Source organism: Coloeus monedula (assembly GCF_965178545.1).
Source record: "Coloeus monedula genome assembly, chromosome: Z".
NCBI lineage: Eukaryota > Metazoa > Chordata > Aves > Passeriformes > Corvidae > Coloeus > Coloeus monedula.
The window spans coordinates 9391748-9411925 of record NC_138822.1 but is presented as its reverse complement, the minus strand read 5'-3'; the positions used below and the strand labels follow the sequence as shown (position 1 = coordinate 9411925).

General features: G+C 40.5%; 1 protein-coding gene across 1 annotated transcript in view; it reads left to right on the top strand.

Annotated features, from left to right (window-relative positions):
• Positions 1–2225: 2225 nt before the first annotated feature.
• The window catches only part of SUSD1 (sushi domain containing 1), a gene marked incomplete at its 5' end in the record, with an annotated part of 39840 nt that continues 21887 nt past the window's right edge, over positions 2226–20178 (top strand). The window contains 9 exons of the mRNA XM_082301235.1: positions 2226–2310; positions 4170–4301; positions 5771–5926; positions 6574–6726; positions 8066–8242; positions 10190–10369; positions 12344–12523; positions 17867–17961; positions 19521–19710. Of these exons, the coding sequence (XP_082157361.1) occupies positions 2226–2310; positions 4170–4301; positions 5771–5926; positions 6574–6726; positions 8066–8242; positions 10190–10369; positions 12344–12523; positions 17867–17961; positions 19521–19710 (1348 nt within the window). The remainder of the gene's footprint in view (positions 2311–4169; positions 4302–5770; positions 5927–6573; positions 6727–8065; positions 8243–10189; positions 10370–12343; positions 12524–17866; positions 17962–19520; positions 19711–20178) is intronic.

The window sequence follows — 20178 nt, the reverse complement described above, 5'->3', positions numbered from 1 at the left end:
TCAACATCTTTTGACATTTATTTCTTAAGACCATGCATTAAATTTAAAATAGCCTTTGTGTGTAGTTTAATAATTTGGTTCTGAAGTATGTCTTATACAGCAAGTAATTGTCTGTTTGAGACATGATAGACTGGAACATAACAAGGACATTAGTTCCATTCTATGTCCTGTACTTTTTTCAGCTGATACACATCCTTGTTACTTTCCTTAAATAATATTTCTATTACAATTTTTAATTTGTTCTCTTCATAAATATGATGTATTTCTTCAGGCTTCATGCCAAAAGTATTTTCATGTTTGCTGTATGAGGTGTTTATAATTACAAAAAGTTGCTTCCACTACTTTTTATGAAAGGAACAGTAGAAATCGAAGTGATTAGTAGGTCTGCTACACACTGGGCTGCCAAGGAAGAGGAACATTGTAATTTCCAAACCATTTTAATATGTTGTGCAGAATAGTTGCTATCTGAACCATTCCTTATAATGGTAAGCTACTTAGCACCACTGAGAATGCATGCTTCCATTTTCAGTAATTTTAATTTTAAAGGAGAAATATGCAGTAATGACATCTGTAGTGTGTTCTTCCAAAAGCAGGATGACTTGCAATGTAACTGGCTGCTGCCAGAATCTGGTCAAGATGAGTAAGTGTAACAGAAGCTGGTGAAAAGTGTATACATGCTTAAGTAGGCAGAGGAGTAATTAAAAAAAAAAAGAAAAGGCAGGCACCAAAACCGGTAAGAGAGCAACTTATGTAAATAAATCAATAAAGTTGATAATTCGGTGAAACTGGGTTCTGCTTCCCTTAGACACAGATAGTTTTGAGTTTGTTGTTATAATACACCAGTAAAAGATCATGCTATGTCACTTAAATGCAGTGGTGATGGAGGACTGGGCTGAGTTAGTGTTCAAGGGCATTAATGAAAAGCCACCATAGCATGTGAGCAAAACTTCTTTAGGGAGCTCATTAGAGGAATCAAATGTGCCTAATTCTACTTTTGTGTTAGGCTTGCCTGATTCATCACCTTGGCACTCCTCTATTGTGGTAACTGGGCAACTGTGTTTGCCGATAAAAAGTAGTTTATGCAGCTTCCTACGATGCAGGCTCACGGACACGAATGAGGACTATGGGCGCTAGAGCTATTACTACTCTTCTTTCTGCAGCAGAAAACTCTTCAGGCAGCGCTACTGGTGCTGCCTAAACCCGAGGTTTGGGGATTCACCTGAGCGGCGGCTAAGGCCTGCAGTGAGAAAGCCTTAATTTATTTCAAGCATCAAGGGTTGGCGGTGTACGGCTGCACCAGTTTCGTACATCGTAGGACTGATGCGCCAGCTTGGCGCCGGGGCACAGGCGGCGATGCCGTCCCCTCGGGGACACACCGAGCGCTCCCGGGGCCGGGGCCGCTCCGTGCTGCTCCGTGCTGCTCCGTGCTGCTCCGTGCTGCTCGGTGCTGCTCCGTGCTGCTCCGTGCTGCTCCGTGCTGCTCCGTGCTGCTCCGTGCTGCTCGGTGCTGCTCCGTGCTGCTCCGTGCTGCTCGGTGCCGCTCGGTGCCGCTCCGTGCTGCTCGGTGCTGCTCGGTGCTGCTCCGTGCTGCTCGGTGCTGCTCCGTGCTGCTCGGTGCCGCTCCGTGCTGCTCCGTGCCGCTCGGTCCCGCTCCGTGCTGCTCGGTGCTGCTCCGTGCTGCTCGGTGCTGCTCGGTGCTTTCCGGGGGCGGCACAGCTCCCGCGTACAAACAGGTGTGTCTTTCAGCCGCTCTTCAGTGGAATCATAAATAACCCTACCCTCCGTTTCTCCCCCCGCCCTCGGGCTATGGACAGCAGCAGCCCTTATCAGCGTTGCCACCTGCCTGGCCGGGCAGAGGCGGTGTCCCGGGGAAGGAAAGGGGTTGTGCCAGGGAAGAGAGGAAAAAGAAAAAAAAAAGAAATTAATAATTAAAAAAAAAAAAAAAAAAAAAAAAGAAGAACAGAGAGGGTTTTGCGGACAGTGGGGCCGGGAAGGAAAGGGGCCTCGCTGAGGGTGAAAGCCGGGGGGGCCGAGGGCGCGGCGGAGGCGATAAGGGCGTCCCGCCCGCCGGGAGACAGCGCCAGCCGCCCTCAGTCCGGGCCGCGGGCTCTGCCCTACCGTCGGGCTCTGCCCTGTCCGCGGCTCCCCTCCCTCCCTCCGCCCCCAGGGACGATGCAGAGGCCCCGGGGCTGTGCGGCACCGAGGGGCGCGGCGGCGGCGGGAGCATGAGCTCGGCGGGCGGCCGGGCCCCCGGGCCGCTGCTGCTGCTGCTGCTGCTGGCGCTGCCGCGGTGCGCGGGGCGGCGGCGGGGTAAGTGCGGCCGGGCCGGGGGGCTGCGAGCTGGGCGTCAAGCGCCCGCCGGTGGTGGCCGGACAGCCCTTGGTGGTGGTGGCAGAGGCAGCCCGAGGTGATGATGGTGGAGGCAGCCCACGCTGGTGGCAGAGCATTCCTTGGTGGTGGTGTTGGGGACAGACCGTGCTGGTGGTGCCGAAGCATCCCATGGTGATGATGGCGAAGCATCATCCCATGGTGATGGTGGCGGAGCGGCCTGCAGTGGTGGTGATGGAGGTCCCCGTGGCGTTGGTGGCGGAGGTGTCTCCTCGACACCTGCTGACGGCAGTGGTGGCAGCGACCCCGTGTCCTGCCGGGCTGAGAAGGCCTTGCCATGGCAGGAGCCGCAACTGAGGAAGCGCATGAGTAGGACCAAAACAGTGAGGTGACCGTAGTGCTGGCATGATAAATTGTATGTTGTGAAGGACAAATAAATCATAAAGTTTCAGCTGTAGTAGTAAGGGGAGGCAGGGGATGGCAACACTTTTTTTAATCTGCTGAAGCATCAGTCTGAGGAGGATACTCCCCTGTCTTATCAGAGGATTGAGGTATCACGAGAAAGTTCTCTCTATGGCTGTTCGTAAATTTAATTTTCTGATCTATGTTGGCTGCCATTGCATGCTGACAGTTTTTGTTTCCTGTTCTTATCCGAAACACACACACACACACAAATATATAAAAACATGGATAATTAGGAGTAGGAATCTGTGATGCTTCCCATAGGCTAGGGCACTCATAAATGCACTGTGAGTAAAACTGAAACCCTGTGTATGTGGAAGGGCAGGTTTATCACAGTGATAAATTTGTTGCCTAAAAACAGCTAGAGTGTTCAGCTGCCTTCTTCATCCAGTTACAGTTATGTATTCAGGCATTGTAGAGTAGTCAAAATTTTGTCAGAGATGTTAAACATACAGTGATGTTAGTACTCTTACCCATTTAAGCTATCTTAGAAAAGTAAAAAATTCCATGCTTCTGTGTCAAGCACCATGAGACATCAGCTTGTGCAGTATTAGTTCTTTCTTTTAAAATGTAAAAACATGTAGGCATATGCATGCTTTATCTACATTAAACCCATCCATTTTGACGTTTGTCATTTGGAAAGCGAGGGTATGTGTGATAACAAGGAGAGCTTACCAAAAAAATTGAGGAAAGTGAACAAAATGCCCTGAGAGTATGAGTACAAAGAGGAGAATAAATTTATGTTTTATCGTAATTTCATGTATATTTGCAGCCTTGTCAGATTATAGTAAATTAGTTTATATGTTGTATGCTTCTAAACCACTTTTAATAAAAATTAATTTCTAAAATTACTTTACGTAATTTTACTCCTGGCAGTATTCACAACATTCTTATGAATAACATTTTTACCATATACATGTGGATGACACATGATACAAAGAGATTGATAAGTATCCCAAATGTCCATGTGTAAATAATAGGAAAAAACCCAACAAAACAGAAGAAACAAAAATAAAGACGAAAGAGAAACAAATGGATATGGACAAAAGATTAATATTATTGCATAGAGCTACTTATTATATGCCTTCTAAACCTTTCTGACTGTTGAAAAGCTCTTTTCCTTGTTGTCAGAGAAGAGAAGGATGGACAAAAATGCTCAGTGTAGTTACTTGTTTAATGTTCTCTGTTCAGTTTTCATCTTTAGTCTTTTAATACAATAGCTCTGGTTTTCCTATAAGTTTGAAAATGAGGTGGGAGGAGGTAGTAGTCTATTCTGTGTTTTAATCTGGATTTTATCTCCACTTTAAATGCTCTGCCAGTTGCCCTACCACGCCACCTGTAAGGTACTTAAAAAAAAATGTGTCTTTTTGTCCTTAAAGGTATTGTGAACAGATCAGTTCCTGATGTCTGTGCAACTTGCCACATTCATGCAACGTGTCAGCAAAGTGGAGGAAAAAGTGTTTGTATCTGCAATTATGGATTTGTAGGCAATGGAAGAACCCATTGTCAAGGTAGGCTGCCTGTCTATGAAATGGAAAGAAACTCTGTAAATTCCTAAAGTGCTCTTTCTCAAGTAATGTTAATGAATTCTTCAAAGCATGCTAAAATCTTTGTTGTTTCCTGGCAGAATTTCCCAAACATAGAATATGTGTGGATTGTTTTTTCTTACCAAAAGACTTTTACATGTTCAGAAATGTTGTTTAACATTGTTTTGTTACTGTGCCTGATAGTGTCCTTCTAAGACTGTCTCATACGTGATGAATCAATGTGAATCAAAGAACAATGTCAAATGCTGTGTCTCAGTGTATGTAATAGCTTACCAGTGCTTAAAGGGGGTGGTCCTTCACCGGTGATCTCTTCCTCTCCATCTCTTACCCTTCTTTCACAAAGCACTGGCAGCTGCTGGCCCCTTCACAGAGTTCAGCTCTCTCATTGTAGGAAAAACATAGAATCACAGAATGCTTTGAAAGGGACCTTAAAAATCACACAATTCCAACCCCCTTGCCATGGCCAGGGACAGCTTCCACTAGAGCAAGTTGCTCAGAGCTCCATCCAAGCTGACCTTGGACACTTTCAGTCATGGGGCATTGGGGCATCCACTACTTCTCCGGGCAACCTGTTCCAGTGCCTCACTACCCCTACAATGAAGAATTTCTTCATAATACCAAATCTAAACCCACCCTCTTTCAGTTTGAAGCAATTCCCCCTTGTCCTATCACTACATGGTATTGTCCAAAGTCCCTCTCCAGCTTTCTTTTAAGTCCTCTTTAGGTACTGGAAGGCCACAATAATGGCTCCTCAGAGCCTTCTCTTTTCTAGACTCAGAAATCCCCAACCATTTCAGCCTTTCCTTGTGGGAGAGGTGCTCCAGCCCCCACTCATCTTCATGGCCTCCACTGGATTTGCCTTAGCAGGTCCATGTCCTTCCTGTGCTGGGACCCCAGAGCTGGATGCAGTGTTCCAGGTGGGGTCTCACCAGAGCAGAGCAGAGGGGCAGAATCCCCTCCCTCCCCTGCTGCCCACGCTGCTTTGGATGCAGCCCAGGACACATTTGGCTTTCTGGGCTGTGGGTGCTCATGGCTGGGTCATGTCCAGCCTTTCATCCACCACCACCCCCAAGGCCTTCTCACAGGGCTCTCTTGATCTGTTCTCCACCCAGACTGTGCTTGGGATTGTCCCCACCCAGGTGTTCCATGAAATGCATGCCATAAGGAAGAGTGGAAGGAGAGAGCAGGGTCCTCTGGTTTCAGCAGCTCTTGGACTCTTAGATCAACTTAAGCTGTGTCACAAAACTGTACTCTCATTTTTATCCAGGGACAACAATTTCTGTTGGTCTTCAGCTTACTAGCAGTGTTTACATCCCATATAATTTATAAAGGAAATCAGTAAGGAGAAGTCTGGTTACTTCAGCATGAGTGAGGAGAGGAGGATACCCCACTTTTCTTAATCTCTCTCTGATGTTTTTTAAATGTACTGACAGATAAGGATGAATGCCAGATTGGAGCCAGCAAAATCTGTGGAAATCATACACTGTGTCATAATACACATGGAAGTTTTTACTGTGTTTGCCTTGATGGATACCGAGCCTCCAACAACAACAAGACATTTATTCCCAATGATGGCACAAACTGTACAGGTAGACATCACAAAGAATCCTGAGCGTGATGAATTCAGAACCTAATTTTCTACTGCACAGATTTTTTTTTTTTTTTTTTCCCATCACTGTAGAATTTATTTTCTAACACTACATTAGAGAACTTTCTGTTGTCAATGCACTCGTTTGACATCCAGGTTCGTAACAGCTATGAATTAGTTCCATTTTGAATTCTGCTATGTCACAAATCATTGTTTCACAGTCTCATTCAAACAATGATCTTTTCAGAAGCAGCAGCAGCAGCTAGATTAAAGAAATAGGATGATTCCCCAGAATGTAATATTTGTGTTTAGTGTACTCAGTTCCTTGCTAAAGTGATGATCTGTTGTAACTGTTCAAGATATGTGCAAATACAGGATTTTTCTGGAATTGTTTGAACAGAAGATAATATTGGAAGCTATTTGTCAAGTAAACCAGCAGTAATTCTAAAGATAGCTAGCTACAAAATTGCAACAATCCTCTTTCCAGATGCTTGAAGATGAGACAATGATAAGCTCCTTTGTTATCCCAGAAGAGCCATGAGATGCTGTGTAGAACTCTTCATGGAAGAGTTAAGCTTGGGCCCTATATTAATTACCTAAAACAAAAAACCCTATTATGAAGTGATTCTATTTTCCCTGAATTTTTAGATATAGATGAATGTGAGGAGTCTGGGCTGTGTGGTCACAATGCAAGATGTGTGAATACTGAAGGAAGCTACATGTGTTACTGCAATGATGGTTATAAATTAGAAAATGGAGAGCGTTCTTTTCATCAAGATGGAAACATAGTTTCATGCAAAGGTGAGAGTCTTTGGATGCTGTTTTTGCTAGCAGACAAAAACGTGTGTTGCACCATAGTGTAGTGCCTGTTCTGGCCTGCACTTCTCCAGGGCAGAAACCCTGTGTCTGGACTTTGCTTGCTGTATGATTTTTTTTTTTTTTTCTCCTCTTGTATTTGGTTTGTCCCAGTGATGTCAGGATCCTAGAGTTAACACCAGATATTCCTTCAGGTTCTCAGCTGTGCTTCAGTGGTGCAGGGTCCGAGAGGCTTATAATGCTATGAAAGTAACATAGTTACTTTCTGAGTGAAAAGGAAGTGTGTTGTAATCCAGTTGTTTATATAATCACACCGCATAAAGGGGAAGAGAAGAGCGACTAAATAGCTGATAAGAGAGGTTAATTGAATGAAACAAGCCTAGGGGAGAGGAATAATAAAATAACAATTCAGCAATTTATTACATACTGTGCCTCCTGCATAAATAAATGGTTCAGTTTATGTTGCCATAACAAAAAAACCTCAACCAAACCCATGTTTTCAATTTGAAAATCTGTCTTTAGTGTCAGTTTTCACAGATGCAAACTGCTAGCAGTGTAGGCTGTAGATATCAGAGTATGTAATGAACTCAGGTGTCCCAGGTGGACGGAGCTGTCTAGATTATATTCAGCTTTTATTTCCGATTTATTGCCAGAACCATCAGTAAAGCTCACAGCCTGTAATTGCTCAGTTTTTCTGACTGGAGTGCTCCACTTTGTTTGCCAGAATTGCTGATAACCCTGCTTCTTATCTCACTGACTTGCCTCTCTATATTCTGTGGTGAAGTAGAGTGTCTGTACCGATTGTATTTCTTGCAGAGTTGCACAAGGGAGCCCTGTCCAAGCAGATGTGCTGGAGGAGTGGAGCTTTTGTATGCAGGCTGTTTCAATGAGATGAAGGATTTGAGAGGCAGAACATTTCTTTTCAATTTATCTGCTGAAAAGTGCTTCACTTTGCTCATCCACAGGGAAATAAAGCTGTGCATTGGGACCTGAAACTTTCCTCTGATGCTGAAGTATCATTCAGCCATTGCTGTAACAAGACTGGCCCACGCAAAGCAGCATCACACTGCAGTGTCTCATCTTGGTGTTGTGAATGGCTCCAGCTGTATGTTAGTAAAGGTGTAGCTCAATAACTGCTTCCCTGTATTCCTCCAACTGTGGCCGGGACAATTCTTCAACTTTAATATTCTACCTCTTTGGCAACCCCTCAGATTCATCAGAACAGGTGTATTTTGTGATGTGACCATCTAGTTCAGCTAATTTTAAAGTGGTCGAGTGTTGTGATTTATGTACTATGAAATCTTTTAACCCAGTCTCTTTGCAGAAATCGGATGTGGTTCCCCTCCTGAAATGAAGCACGGCTACATTGTGGGGAACTACAGCTTGCTACCAGGAAGTGCAGTTCATTATGAGTGTCAAGAAGGGTTTTACAGCAGCGAAGGAAAGTTCTCATACTGCACTGCAAATGAAACTTGGGAACCTGCCACTTTAAGCTGTAAAGGTGAAAAGAGTCTTAAATCTTTCTTAAATTCTTCATTATGGGGGTTTATGCATGGGAAGTGTGTTTGTGAAGATAGTAGACTGTTTTCACAATCTGAAGGAAATTTTTTTCAAGATCTGGTTATTTGCAAAAAAAAAAAAAAGAAGAAAATAAAAGGACATGTTATTGTTTACCTTTTTCTTTAGTGTAGTGACATTTTTGATGCTGGTCCCTGAATGTGAACTGAGGCCTACAAAACTAGATTTCTTCAGCATTTCATACGAAAGGCCACTGAGTTGGAAGGCATCACTGACCTCTCATGAAAACATCAATTTTCCTCACATTTTGTGAAGTTTTTTCTGAAGGTTTACTGTAGATGCAAAAGAGAGGCATCGTAGCACTCCTCATCTCTGGGCAGTCATCGTGGTTTTAATAGCATTTGTGCATGAACAAACACTTTCACATCTCTGAAGAGTTGAGTTTCCTGTGACTGTTGTTAAACATACGCTTGCCTTGGTGTTCTAATCATCCATTTTGTGGCAATATTACTGTTTACAAGTTCAGAGTTCTTTTTGTCTTCCTGTGAGTAGTTAGAAAATTCTGTATATTAGTTAAATGGTACTTGAAGCGCTAGATAACAGAATATACTCTGCATATAACAACTCTACAGGGGAGAATTGTCATCTTGGAAATTGTTACTTAGTGAGAAGAGCTCTTTCTCTCTTTCTCTGAAATGACAAAAGTCATTGGTTTCTAATTATTTCCCTTTCTCTTCTTCTCTATTTTTTTTTTTTCTCTGAGAATGGACAGAAATGGAACATTTATGGGAAGCGAATAAATTAAAATAAGGGTGCTAAAACAATGTGTCTGGGAAAGGTAAAATATTAACTATCACTAGAAATTCATAAGAAAGAAAAGATAATACTATTATAAAACAATGAAAGTAACAATTTTCTCCCCCAAAATAAATAAAGGACAATGAATTTGAAAACAAAAAAGGGAGTGCCCAGAGTTTCAAGAAGCCCCTAGAGAAAGCTTGTGGAATGCAATTAGTGCGAGTTGTTGATATATATATTTTTGTTAATATTTTTCGGAAGTTGCTTTTTCATGTGATTTTTAAAATTTCTGCAATCAAACAGTAGGTCAGCTTAGAGTTTCTTTGCACATCTCTTGTGGTTAATTGAAAGAAAATACATGATACACCAAGAAACAGCCAAAAGTCTGAAATGTCAAACTTATTTTCCCTTTGTATTGCAAGCTCTTTTCCTGGTTTTCAATTAGGACTTCCCTTTTTTGTAAAACCAGCAAATCTGATTTTTTTTTTTGAATACTAGTAACTGTACCTTTAACAAATCTTCTTTTTTGTGTGTGTGTGTGCTACTTGACTTCTTTGATTAAGCATTTGTCAATGACAACTCATCATGTTTGTGAGTAGAGCAACCATTACAGTGTATTTTGAATATCTTGCCTTAACAGGAAACTTTTGTGTTGTATGTTGCAACGTTTTCTGTGGGTTTGCATTTATATAGTTTTTGTACAGTTTTTAAAGTTCTGCTTTCTAAAGGCAGTTTCTGCTCATCTGCCCTCCTCAGGGTGCTGCCCATTGCAAATGGTATAGAAAAAGCTTATCTGATGTAATCAGGTTTGTAAAAGCAGGGGAATCTTTAAAGATTCTGAACAAAAGTAGGATTTTTTTGTGTACCAGCAACTAGACTGAGGAGGGAGTCACAGATTCAGCATGCCATGAGAAAGGCAGAAAGGTGTCCTTTCATTTGGAAGCAGATCTTTGGAGTTGCTACAGCACTGTCAGTCACAGTGGGAATATTGCAGAGGATCTGAGGAAGTGTTGTATTACTACAGGAGGAGAGTGTTAGCTGGTAAAGATGAAAGAAATGCTTATGGGAGCAGCTGTCATTGCTCCTGCTGGTTGATGAACAAGTCTACCTTCCTCTTCCTTCATGTCCTCAGGTGTGGACTGTGGGGTTCCACCTTCTGTTTTGAACGCTCACCCTGCATCTGTAAGTGGGACCACGTACAGAAGTGAAGTTACTTACGACTGTGTTCATGGTTACCTGATGGCAGGCGGCAGTCGCACTGCAGTCTGCAATGCCAAAGGACAGTGGGATGGCCCTGATTTGGTGTGCAAAGGTAAATAAAGTCTGCCTTCAGATTTATTTAGCATAGATACCATTTAAGTCACTGTTATAAATATCGGTCGTTCTCTTTGGGCATTCAGTTTGTACAATCTTTTGGCATAGAAAGTTCAGTCACAAAACAAAACCCATATGTTGAACAGGGCTTTTTTCATCTGTGTTGCTAATGAAGTTGCAATAAATTGTTAAAAGTTAACATTCCAAGAACATAATCCCAATGCGTGTCAGGCATTGGGATTACCATGAGATGAAAATACAGCCTAAACTGCTGACATTTTTCTAGTTCAATGTGTATTCTACTTTTCTGGTAGCAGCTGAAGACACTATCAGAAACCAAAGTGCTATTTGTCATTAACATCCCTTCAAAATTCCCATATTTGGACAGTTTCCAGTTGCAAACTATGATTGCTCAAGCATTCTACTGTTATTTCAGATGAGTCAAGTCTCTCATAGTGCTATGATTTGGAAGAATGTAGCCTAAAGAGCTCCTCAATAAGATGAAACACAGAAGCACATTTTTTAAAAAACTCATTTTTTTAATCTTAAATTCATATTCTTAATTAGGAGACCTAAGGATAATTGCATTATTTAGTCGGTTTTCACATTTGCACAGCTTCACTTTTCTATTTGTTGGGTGATCGATATCTTTTCAGCTTGATCCACCAGGGTCAAGCTTTCAGTTTATTGCAATCAAATGTAGTAATTTTTTTGAGTGCTCAATTTGTATGTTATAACCACTCTCTACTTATAGAGTGACCTTTAATATTCTTGTTCTGGGTCATGAGTCTAAGTAGAAGGCTTGCAGTGTTACACAGAAATGGGCTTCTGCATCTCGGTCTGTTGCAGAACAGCCGTGGGCAGGTAGCTGGAACAGCACAAGTTTTTGTGTCTCGTCACATACTGTCCTTCTATGAGTTAAGCATATGCTGGTGTGTGCATTAGTTATTCCAAGGCTTGTTTTGATGGTTTATAATAGATGCATTCATACACATTGGGGTATGAAAAGGAAGGTGGTCATGATGGTGGATGTATTGCCCCTTGCAATACATATGTTTAATTTTTCCTGTAAAGGTTGTAAAGATCGTGATTCTATAAGCTTTTGTTTTTTCTTCTTTGCTTTCCTTATTTTGAGTAGAATTTCAGAATCACTTAAAATTATTAAATGGTTTTAAAAGAACTTGTTTTCTCCATAGGGTAATGAGGGTAAGATTTTAATTCTTACTTGTTTGCTTCTTACAACTGAAGTGGTGAAGAATCTTTTATTGAGGTATAATGTTCATTGTGGATTTAAAAGCATATTTTACCCTAAATAATATTGTTCCATCTATTTGATCTTCACTTTTTATTCTTTTTGTTCCCTGTTTTTATTATTAAGCCCCTGAAAACTGAGCAGATGAATTAAATTATAAATTCATTATTCCAGCTTTCTAATTATCCGTAAAGTGGTTTGAATAATCAATCAAATTTTCCCTCAGAATTGCTCATTTGTCTTGTCTGTAGCAGCTTCTTTTTTCAAACCTTGAACTAAATACACTGACAAAGGAACATAACCTTCCTGATGCTGTTCTTTCACAACACTCCTTGGACCACGTGTCTTTTCTAATATCTACTGTTACTAATGGTAGGTAAAATAAAGGAATAAATAGCATGTAGAGGATAAGAGAGTGTTGTGGGAAGATAGATCTATTCCTAAAAATTTTCCTTAAGATCCTTGCTCTCCATTCGTAATCAGGTCACTTCGTTTTATTTATGGGTCGTCTTGTAGGATAAATGCCCTACCCTGCTGGAAAGTCTCCAGTCACAAAATTTGGAGTTCTGATAAACTGGCCTGACTTCTAGAAATCTCTAAGAAGTGGAAAAAATTGAAGTGTAACTTGCTGGGACAGTTCATCCCTCCATCTTAAACACTTTGATATGTCTTGCCTGTTTTCATTTCAAGGTTTCGTTTTCCTATTTTTCTCTGTTCCAGAAATAGACTGTGGCAAACCTTTGCTGATTCCACACACAAAAATGACCTGGGACAACTCTACCACTCTATGGAGCAGAGTGTACTATCAGTGTCAAGAAGGATACTATTTCAATGGAGACAGGAATTTTTCAGAATGCACAATAGATCAGTCATGGGAGAATATTACATACGTGTGCAAAGGTAAATATTACTGTAAAAAGTTGCTGTTTAAATTGAAGTTTCATTAGTTTGTCATTCCCGTTCAGAAGTTAGGAACAGGAGAAAGAACGCAAGAAATCCCCTTCTAATTTATGATGTAGGGTATGTGGTGGTACTTTTGGATGGAAAGGTCACAGAAGAGAATGTTAACAATACAGCAGCTTCTACTGGATGTCACAGATCTTTCTATAGCTGTCTTGCTTTTTATCTCAAATAGAAGGAGACTAATGGGACGGGAGTTTTATTGCTTCACCAAGAGCCTTCAACTTAGAAGCCCATGGAGTGTCACCAGAGGGTCAGAAGGCATCTACCAATATTTTCTTGTGAATCTAAAACTGTGAAGTGCACTCCAGTGAAAGTAGCGACAATTGAATTCAAAGCCCTGTCTCTCTCTCTCTCTCTTTTGTAGTTTGTTTTTTGTTCTTTTCTCATAATGACTGAAGCAAAATCTGTTAATGGTTGCCTTTCCAGCCTAGATCTAGTTGTCTGAATTTCATTCCAGAATTATTTTCTTATTAAAGAATGAGTCCTGAGAAGGGAGAGCTGTAATAAAGGTGCTGTCATACTGTGTGCTTGGAAACAGGATGTACTGCCTTTTTATTAACAGCAACAACTAGCAGATGTTTCGGACTATGACTGTTGCGCTCTTTAGTGTTCTTCTGTGTCCTCAGGAAGAGCTGTCTACCACTGTCCATCTCTAGTTTTTAAGAAGCAGTGCTGTCTTTTGCAGAAGATAGTGTTCATTTAGCTTTGAAGCATCCTCATGGTTTTCAATAGGACTGGAAATCTGTCCTTGACTGCTGCCGCTTCACTTCACACAGACTTACTGCATGAGGCCTCTCTTCCCTCACTTGACTTCTTGAGCATTTACAGAGAATATAAAACAGGTGGCATCAAATAAAATAGGTATGCAGAAAAGCCGTTCTCTCAGCCGTTGTAGTGCCCAAGTGGAAATGGAACTGCTGTTGTCCGAAGTCATGATTCATATTTCATTTAGGAAATTCACATTATGTAAATTGGTTTTGAAGCCAACATTGTGTAGAGTGACTAAGTTAGTCAGGTCTGTCAGTCTTTGCAGTGCCAAGAGTTGTTTTGAGTGCTCTGAAGCTTTGAAGGGCCTGAACATGCAGACTGCACTCATAGGATTACCATGGATTTCAGCAAGAGCTTTGTCAGATTCCAGCTCTAGCTGCTGGATCAGAGGGCCAAAAAAGTAAGTTATGGTCAAATAGAATGGGAAGAAAAAACTTACAAAAATAGCCTAACTAGTCCAGACTCCTTTAAAGGAAAATTAATCATCAGCAGGAAGTTATTACAAAATCTTGCATTTTCTTGACTTCTACATTTTTCATACTTGCTAGAGATGACAAATTGCTTTAAAATTAAATTAAATTTCTGTTTTGGCAATGATGTCTTTGTGAAGTACATGTTCTTAGTACTGTAATTGTGTATCATTAATCAGTAACTCCCATTAAAATGAGAGAAAATTATGTACCATTCTGAAATAATTTATGATAGAAGTTGTAAAACCAATTGTCTTTTCCTGCTGCCTGAAAAATTCTATTACAAATAAGGCAGTTAAGAGAATATCCTCAGAAAATTCTCTGACAATTAGTTTCTTCATTTCTTAGGAAGTGATTGCTATGGAATGCCCTTTATTTGCATTGTTTGGTGCATTGTCTATTGGGATATATTATTAGTAGGGAGTTTAAATGTTAAAAATACCTTTACAAAGTTATTTTTACTTGTGATGCTGGTTGGATTTCCTTAATCAGTAAGGTGAGGCAATAGTCAGCTGGATTACAGTCTTTCTTAACAGCCTCTGACTTACATAATGAGGAGACTGAAGTGCAGAGAACAGCCAGCAGGTAAAACACTTTCTCTCTAATGTGCTCAGTGTGTGAACTTGGACATCCTGTGTAGCTGGTCCTCACAGAACTTCTTTCCTTGGGGAGTAAAAGTGCTTGGTTTCCCAGAATCTCAGAACAGTTAATATTGGAAGTGACCTCTGGATATCATCCAGTTCAATCTCCCTGCCAAGGCAGGGTCACCTAGAAGAGGTGACACAGGAACACGTCCAAGTGGGTTTGGAATATTTTCATGCTTCCCTGAGCAGCCTGTTCCAGTGGTCTGCCACCCTCAGTGTAAAGAAGTTCTTCCTCATGTCGAGGTGGAACTTCTGTGTTTTAGTTTATGGCCTTTGCTCCTTGTCTTGTCTCCACTGAAAAGAGTCTGGCAGCATCCTCTTGGCATCCATCATTGAGATATTTTCATTTATTTAATTGAAAAAATATGGTCTGTATAAGTAGCAGATGGCATTTGTAGCATTATTCACCACTTACAGAATTGAACAGGCAAAAATATACAAAGAAATCTAATACCTGGGATTTTTCTTTCCACTAAATGGCTAGTATGTGGGGGGATAGGTGGCAAGAGCTCTGTAATTGAACTTGCTTGTGTGGATTCCCTTTTAGCTACTTGCTGAAGATAAATGTCAGAGTGGAGCTGATTCTATCTGATTCTATCTGCTTAAAAAGGTTGATATCTTTGAACTTCTTAACATAATTTCTCCCCTTCTGACACTCACTGTTGCTGTTGAAACTCTTTGTTTTTTGGGTTTTTTTTGCATTCTACCATTTGTGTTGTGTTTACCACCACCTGTCTTTCCTGGCTGCCAACAGCCAGGTGCTATTTGTATCTCTCTATCCTGCCCCAAATCTGCCTTTCTCTATTTTACTCCTCCAGGATTTTTTTCCACCTTTCACCTCTGGCCTCCAGGTATTTATTTGCATGTTGTTTCTCAGACACTTTCTCTTATGATGGGAAAAAGATTATGAAGGTAACCTGAAGGTCAGTGGGGTAGCAGTGAACTTCACTCACTTTGGTTAATCACAAATTAAAATTTATAGTGCTGAGGTATGGGCAAATGGAGGGTCTTTGCTTCTCCTATTTTATTTGTGAGTTTGAGTGTAAGCTGTTGATCAAAATCAGATATATTTAAGACCTGGATGCTACTGTCTGCTTCTGTGTGTTTCACAAAGCAAGCTGCCAAGCTCTGGAAGTCACTCTCGCTGTTAGATTTCACAGTAGAATGAATGTTTCAAGGAACCTGTCTCCCTCTAGTTGCAGAATATTTTTTTCAAAGGAACCTTTGTGCTGTTATTGGATGCTATGTGTATGCTACTGGGATTAATGTTAAACCAAGCCCTTTCTGTATATTGGTTATCCAAACAAAGATTGTGAGATCAGTAAAGGAGAAAAAGCAGTCTCCTCAGAAAGCCCAAGACTTTGTTGTGGTAATTGTTATGTGCAGGTTTTCATGCTCTTTCACTCACATCCATTTAAAGTGGAAACTTCTGAGAAAAGGTCTGACAGCTATTCTGTGAATTTATGGACATTGCCCGGTGGCCTTGACCTCAAAGATCAGAAAGCATAACAAAAAATGGATGTAGTTACAGAAAAATAAATGCTACTAGTTCTGTCTTCCTTGTTCTGAGGAGGCCACTGTAAAACATTTCTTTCCTTGCCTAAATACCCAGCACAATCCCTTTTGTTGTTTGCTGTTTTGTTTTCCTTTTTTTTTAGTTGTATTTTATAAACTCATAAGTCAAGTTGCAGGTTTTCTTGCTGAGAAGTTTTGCAGATTACTCTCTCTCTTGTTCCCCTGCCGCCTCGATGCTATGCATTTTAATTCAGATCTCATGGATATGGAAACATTTTCCCTCTGTCTTTGAGTCCTTTTTGCCATCCACTCTTTTAATGAAAATGTGTCTGATTTAAAGAATACAACAACTGAACATAATCTTTTGCTTTGTGTTGGTACAGAAGCCTTAGACTGCAGAGGTTTTGGGCAGTACTGTGAAACAGATAACAATAAGAATAGGCAGCACTTAAATACAATTAATTACACACCCATTTGTAAGAAATTTGTTTTAGAGGACACGCAGATTAATCTCTTTCTTCTGTCCTGGAAACAGGGAAGCTTTCAACAGCATTTCCATATTTAATGAATGTGGAATGGAAGAGTTAAAATCAGTTGGGAGATGAACTGGTCTAATGAGTGAGGCATCTGTTTGTTGAATATGTGGAGAGGAAGATAACGTTAGAAAAGTTTTATGGCAGTTCTAATAATCAAAGAAAAAGAAAGAAAAACTGCTGCAAAATACATTTGCAGTTATGTTGTAGTTCTAAATAGCTGCTTATGCTAGAAACTCTTAATATACTGATTTATTTTAGTGGCAGCTTGATGCCCACATGTGACAAGGCGGCCCCTGTGAGATGGCAATGAAGCTTATATACAGAAGAAGAGTACCCTGACCTATGCTTGCTTTTACGGTCAAACAATATATCAACTATTTCGTGAATATTTCCTGAAGTATCTACCAATGCTGTCATATAAATACCTTTCAATTTCTCAGCAGCTAGTAGGCGTTTTTCAGCTTAGAATCTATATGAGGTTGAGGTTTGTATGACCTTGGTCATGTAGCGAATGTAGTAAGAAAATAAGGTAGTACGACAAAGGAATGACAATTTGAAGGCTGGTGAAGGAAAGAAGAGGAGCAAACACATTCACTATCAGTCTGAGTTCTGACCAGAAGGAGCTTTCTTCTTAGCCCTGTGAGAATGCCTCCTTATCTTGCCATATGAGAGCAACTGCGCTATGTCTAATGACAGCAGTGAGAGAGCTGCTGAAAAAAAAGAGTGGACGAGTTGATCTTCCTAGCTGTGCTTTTTCTCTGAGGTGCAAGCCTACGCCTGTAAGTGTGTAAATTAACACAGGTATGTTGAGGGATGTGTCTCTGGTTGCTACAACTGTACTTCCTACATGCTTAGTTCTGTGGTCTCCATTGTTTTAATATAGTGTTTGTTTTGAAAAGTGTTCTGCTGTGTTATTTAATTTTATATATTATACAACAACAAAAAATATCAACACCTTTTAAAAACCAACCCAAGTAAATAATGAACCAAAACATTCATTCAGCTACAAATAAACTCTTTTCCAGTCTAATACAGAAGCTTTCTTAGAAGCTTCATGGGTCAGTTTATGTAATGCTGACTGTATGCTTAAGGACTTCACAGTCTTTACCTCAGGACATGCTTCTTCACTTAGCCTGTTATTTTAAGTTTAGTAGCCAACACAGTTAAGAGAGAGCTTTCTACCTAACATGTGCTTACTTTTTTTGTTTTTTCCTGTGTGGACAAAAAAGCAAATAAAAAAAACCCCAAGACCAAACCACAGAAAATGTAAGAAATAAGCAATTGCTCCTAACATAAGATTTGCATGAGAAGTAATGATTTTTTCTGTGTTCATGTTTTTGCTCACAGAGGAGGAATTATTCAGTAATTTCTCCATATTCAATGAAACATGTGTGAGGTGGCAAAGGAAAACCGGAAGACTGGGAATGCAGGAAACATACACAGTAAGTAGGACAGTAATGGAAGTATTTGAGATTGGGAGTAGCTTTGTCCTGGTTATATCTGCTGATTCAGCAGTGAATATTTGTTTTGTGGGTTTTGTTTGTATGGTAGTTTGTCTTGATCTTCCCAGTGAAACACCTAGAAACCCAGAGGTGACTAACTGGGTTAGGAAAGAAGAAAATTCCTGTTCTAAAGGCAGCTGAAAAGCTCAAAAGCTTTGGCGTCTCATTCCAGTAAATCACCTAAATCCCTGCTCGAATCTGTCAGAGGTTGCAGCATAAGTTTATGTTTTAGTGAAGTTCCATTGAAGAGCTCAAGCTCACATTGCCACAGAAAACACTGCAAACTTGGGCTCTGTCCCTGTCTGTGACAAGCATCTCAAGTGAGCAGATACGGGATATAAGATGCGAGGTATATTGGAATAGTGTGCCTTGCTCAAAAGGTTCAAGCAAAGTATACATGAACATTTGAGAACTGTTTTTCATGGAAATAGAAACCAGATTTTGTAACTGTTTGAGCATGAGAATTAAAATTAAGGTATAAATTCTCAGAAACAAAACAAATAATTTGGTCAGTGTTACACAAAGCCAAAACAACACGATAAGAATTCCCATGTTTTCACAGTAACAGCCCAAGAAAGGGGTTTTTCTGTGTGTGTGTGTTGTTTGATTTTGGTTTTTTCCTATTTTTTTAGTATGTACAAGTAAGGGAAAACATAAAAGGGTGTCCAGGGTAGGTACATTAATGTGGAAAACATTTCAAGGTTGGGTAATAATTTTGGAAAACAACCCATGTTTCTCCTCCTCTGTTATAACCAAAGTATTTTTAGTTTGTATAATTTTACTGAGCACTGCTGAGATGGAAAACACAGCTCCCCAGTTCCCCTAACAGGTCAAAACTGGTTTTTATACAGCCAGTGGTAACTGGCAAGCTGCAGATCTCTGGTATAATGTGCTCTGTGCACATGCTTTTCCTGAATTCAGCTATCTGAAGGACGCTTCAGAACAGCCAGAGAAGGTGAGCTTTGTCTGTCACTTCATGTCATACAAGCAACAGATTTCTTGTTCACTGCACAGGGACAGTCCTAGGGAAGCTTGTCTTTTACTGCTGCTTGACATTCGGTCTTACTACTGCTTCTGTGGGCCAAGGGGGAAAAACTAGCAAAAGGGAAAGTAAGTAACAAGTACATGTAGTTTCTATCTGTGTGCTGTAAGCAAGAAAAAAATATTTGCTTAAACCCTGCTATTTGAGTTGAAGGTATTTTTAGGGTCCACAAAGGATTAGGTTCCCAATAGATTGGATTCGATTCCGTAATAGATTCCTTCTATTTGTTGTAGAAATACATGAAATAATATCAATAATTTTAGCAGCCAGAAGAAATAAAGATCCAATTTATTAAGCCATCTTGCAGCTCGTCAAAAACCTATCTATTTTCCTTGAACTGATACTTTAAACAAGATGTAATCCTGTGTTTCCTTTAAGAACTAGTAGGATTAAATAAACTAGTATTCTGAATTTTGAAGAGCCACAACAAATCACACTGCTGTCTTTGTTTCAATAGTTTCATATACTGGGCCAAAGATTGGATGAGAAGGTGTTCTCAGAAGATGTGATATTTAACATCAGTACAAGTGAAGATAATCCAAAAGTGTGTTTAGATCTGAGCTCTGGAAGTAACTATGTGGTGAATATAACTACCATTTCTTCCACAAACATCACTGTCTCAGTTACAGTAGCAATTCAAACAAAGGGTAGGTTGTGTTTTGTATTCTATGTGCCTATAAAAGAACTTAACTGTGCTTCAGAGTTCACTGATTTGAACCTAACAGACAGGAAAATTGGCTGTTTCCTAGACTTCATTATTCTTTATGCTGACTACATGCATGTAGCCACTGTCAGCATCCTCCTTTCCTGCAAGGTGTTTTCTTTCTGTTCACTTGGCCAGTGACTCTCTGAGCAAGGAGAGCAGTGGCAGTAAGTGCCCTTCGGAAAGATCTGGCAAATTTGGTTTTTCAGGACTTGCATTCTGGCCGAGGCAGGATTGGTACAGTGACATTTCTGGCTATGTTCCAGAATTTTGGTCTGTGGTACTGTGCCTACTGGTTTCCACTTTTTGCTTTGAAATATGATTCTCTGCCTGTAGGAGAATTCCCTGTTGCTTGGCTGTGTGATACTAATCTAATCTGGTATGAGCATTCCAGACAATGCTCCTGTGTTTA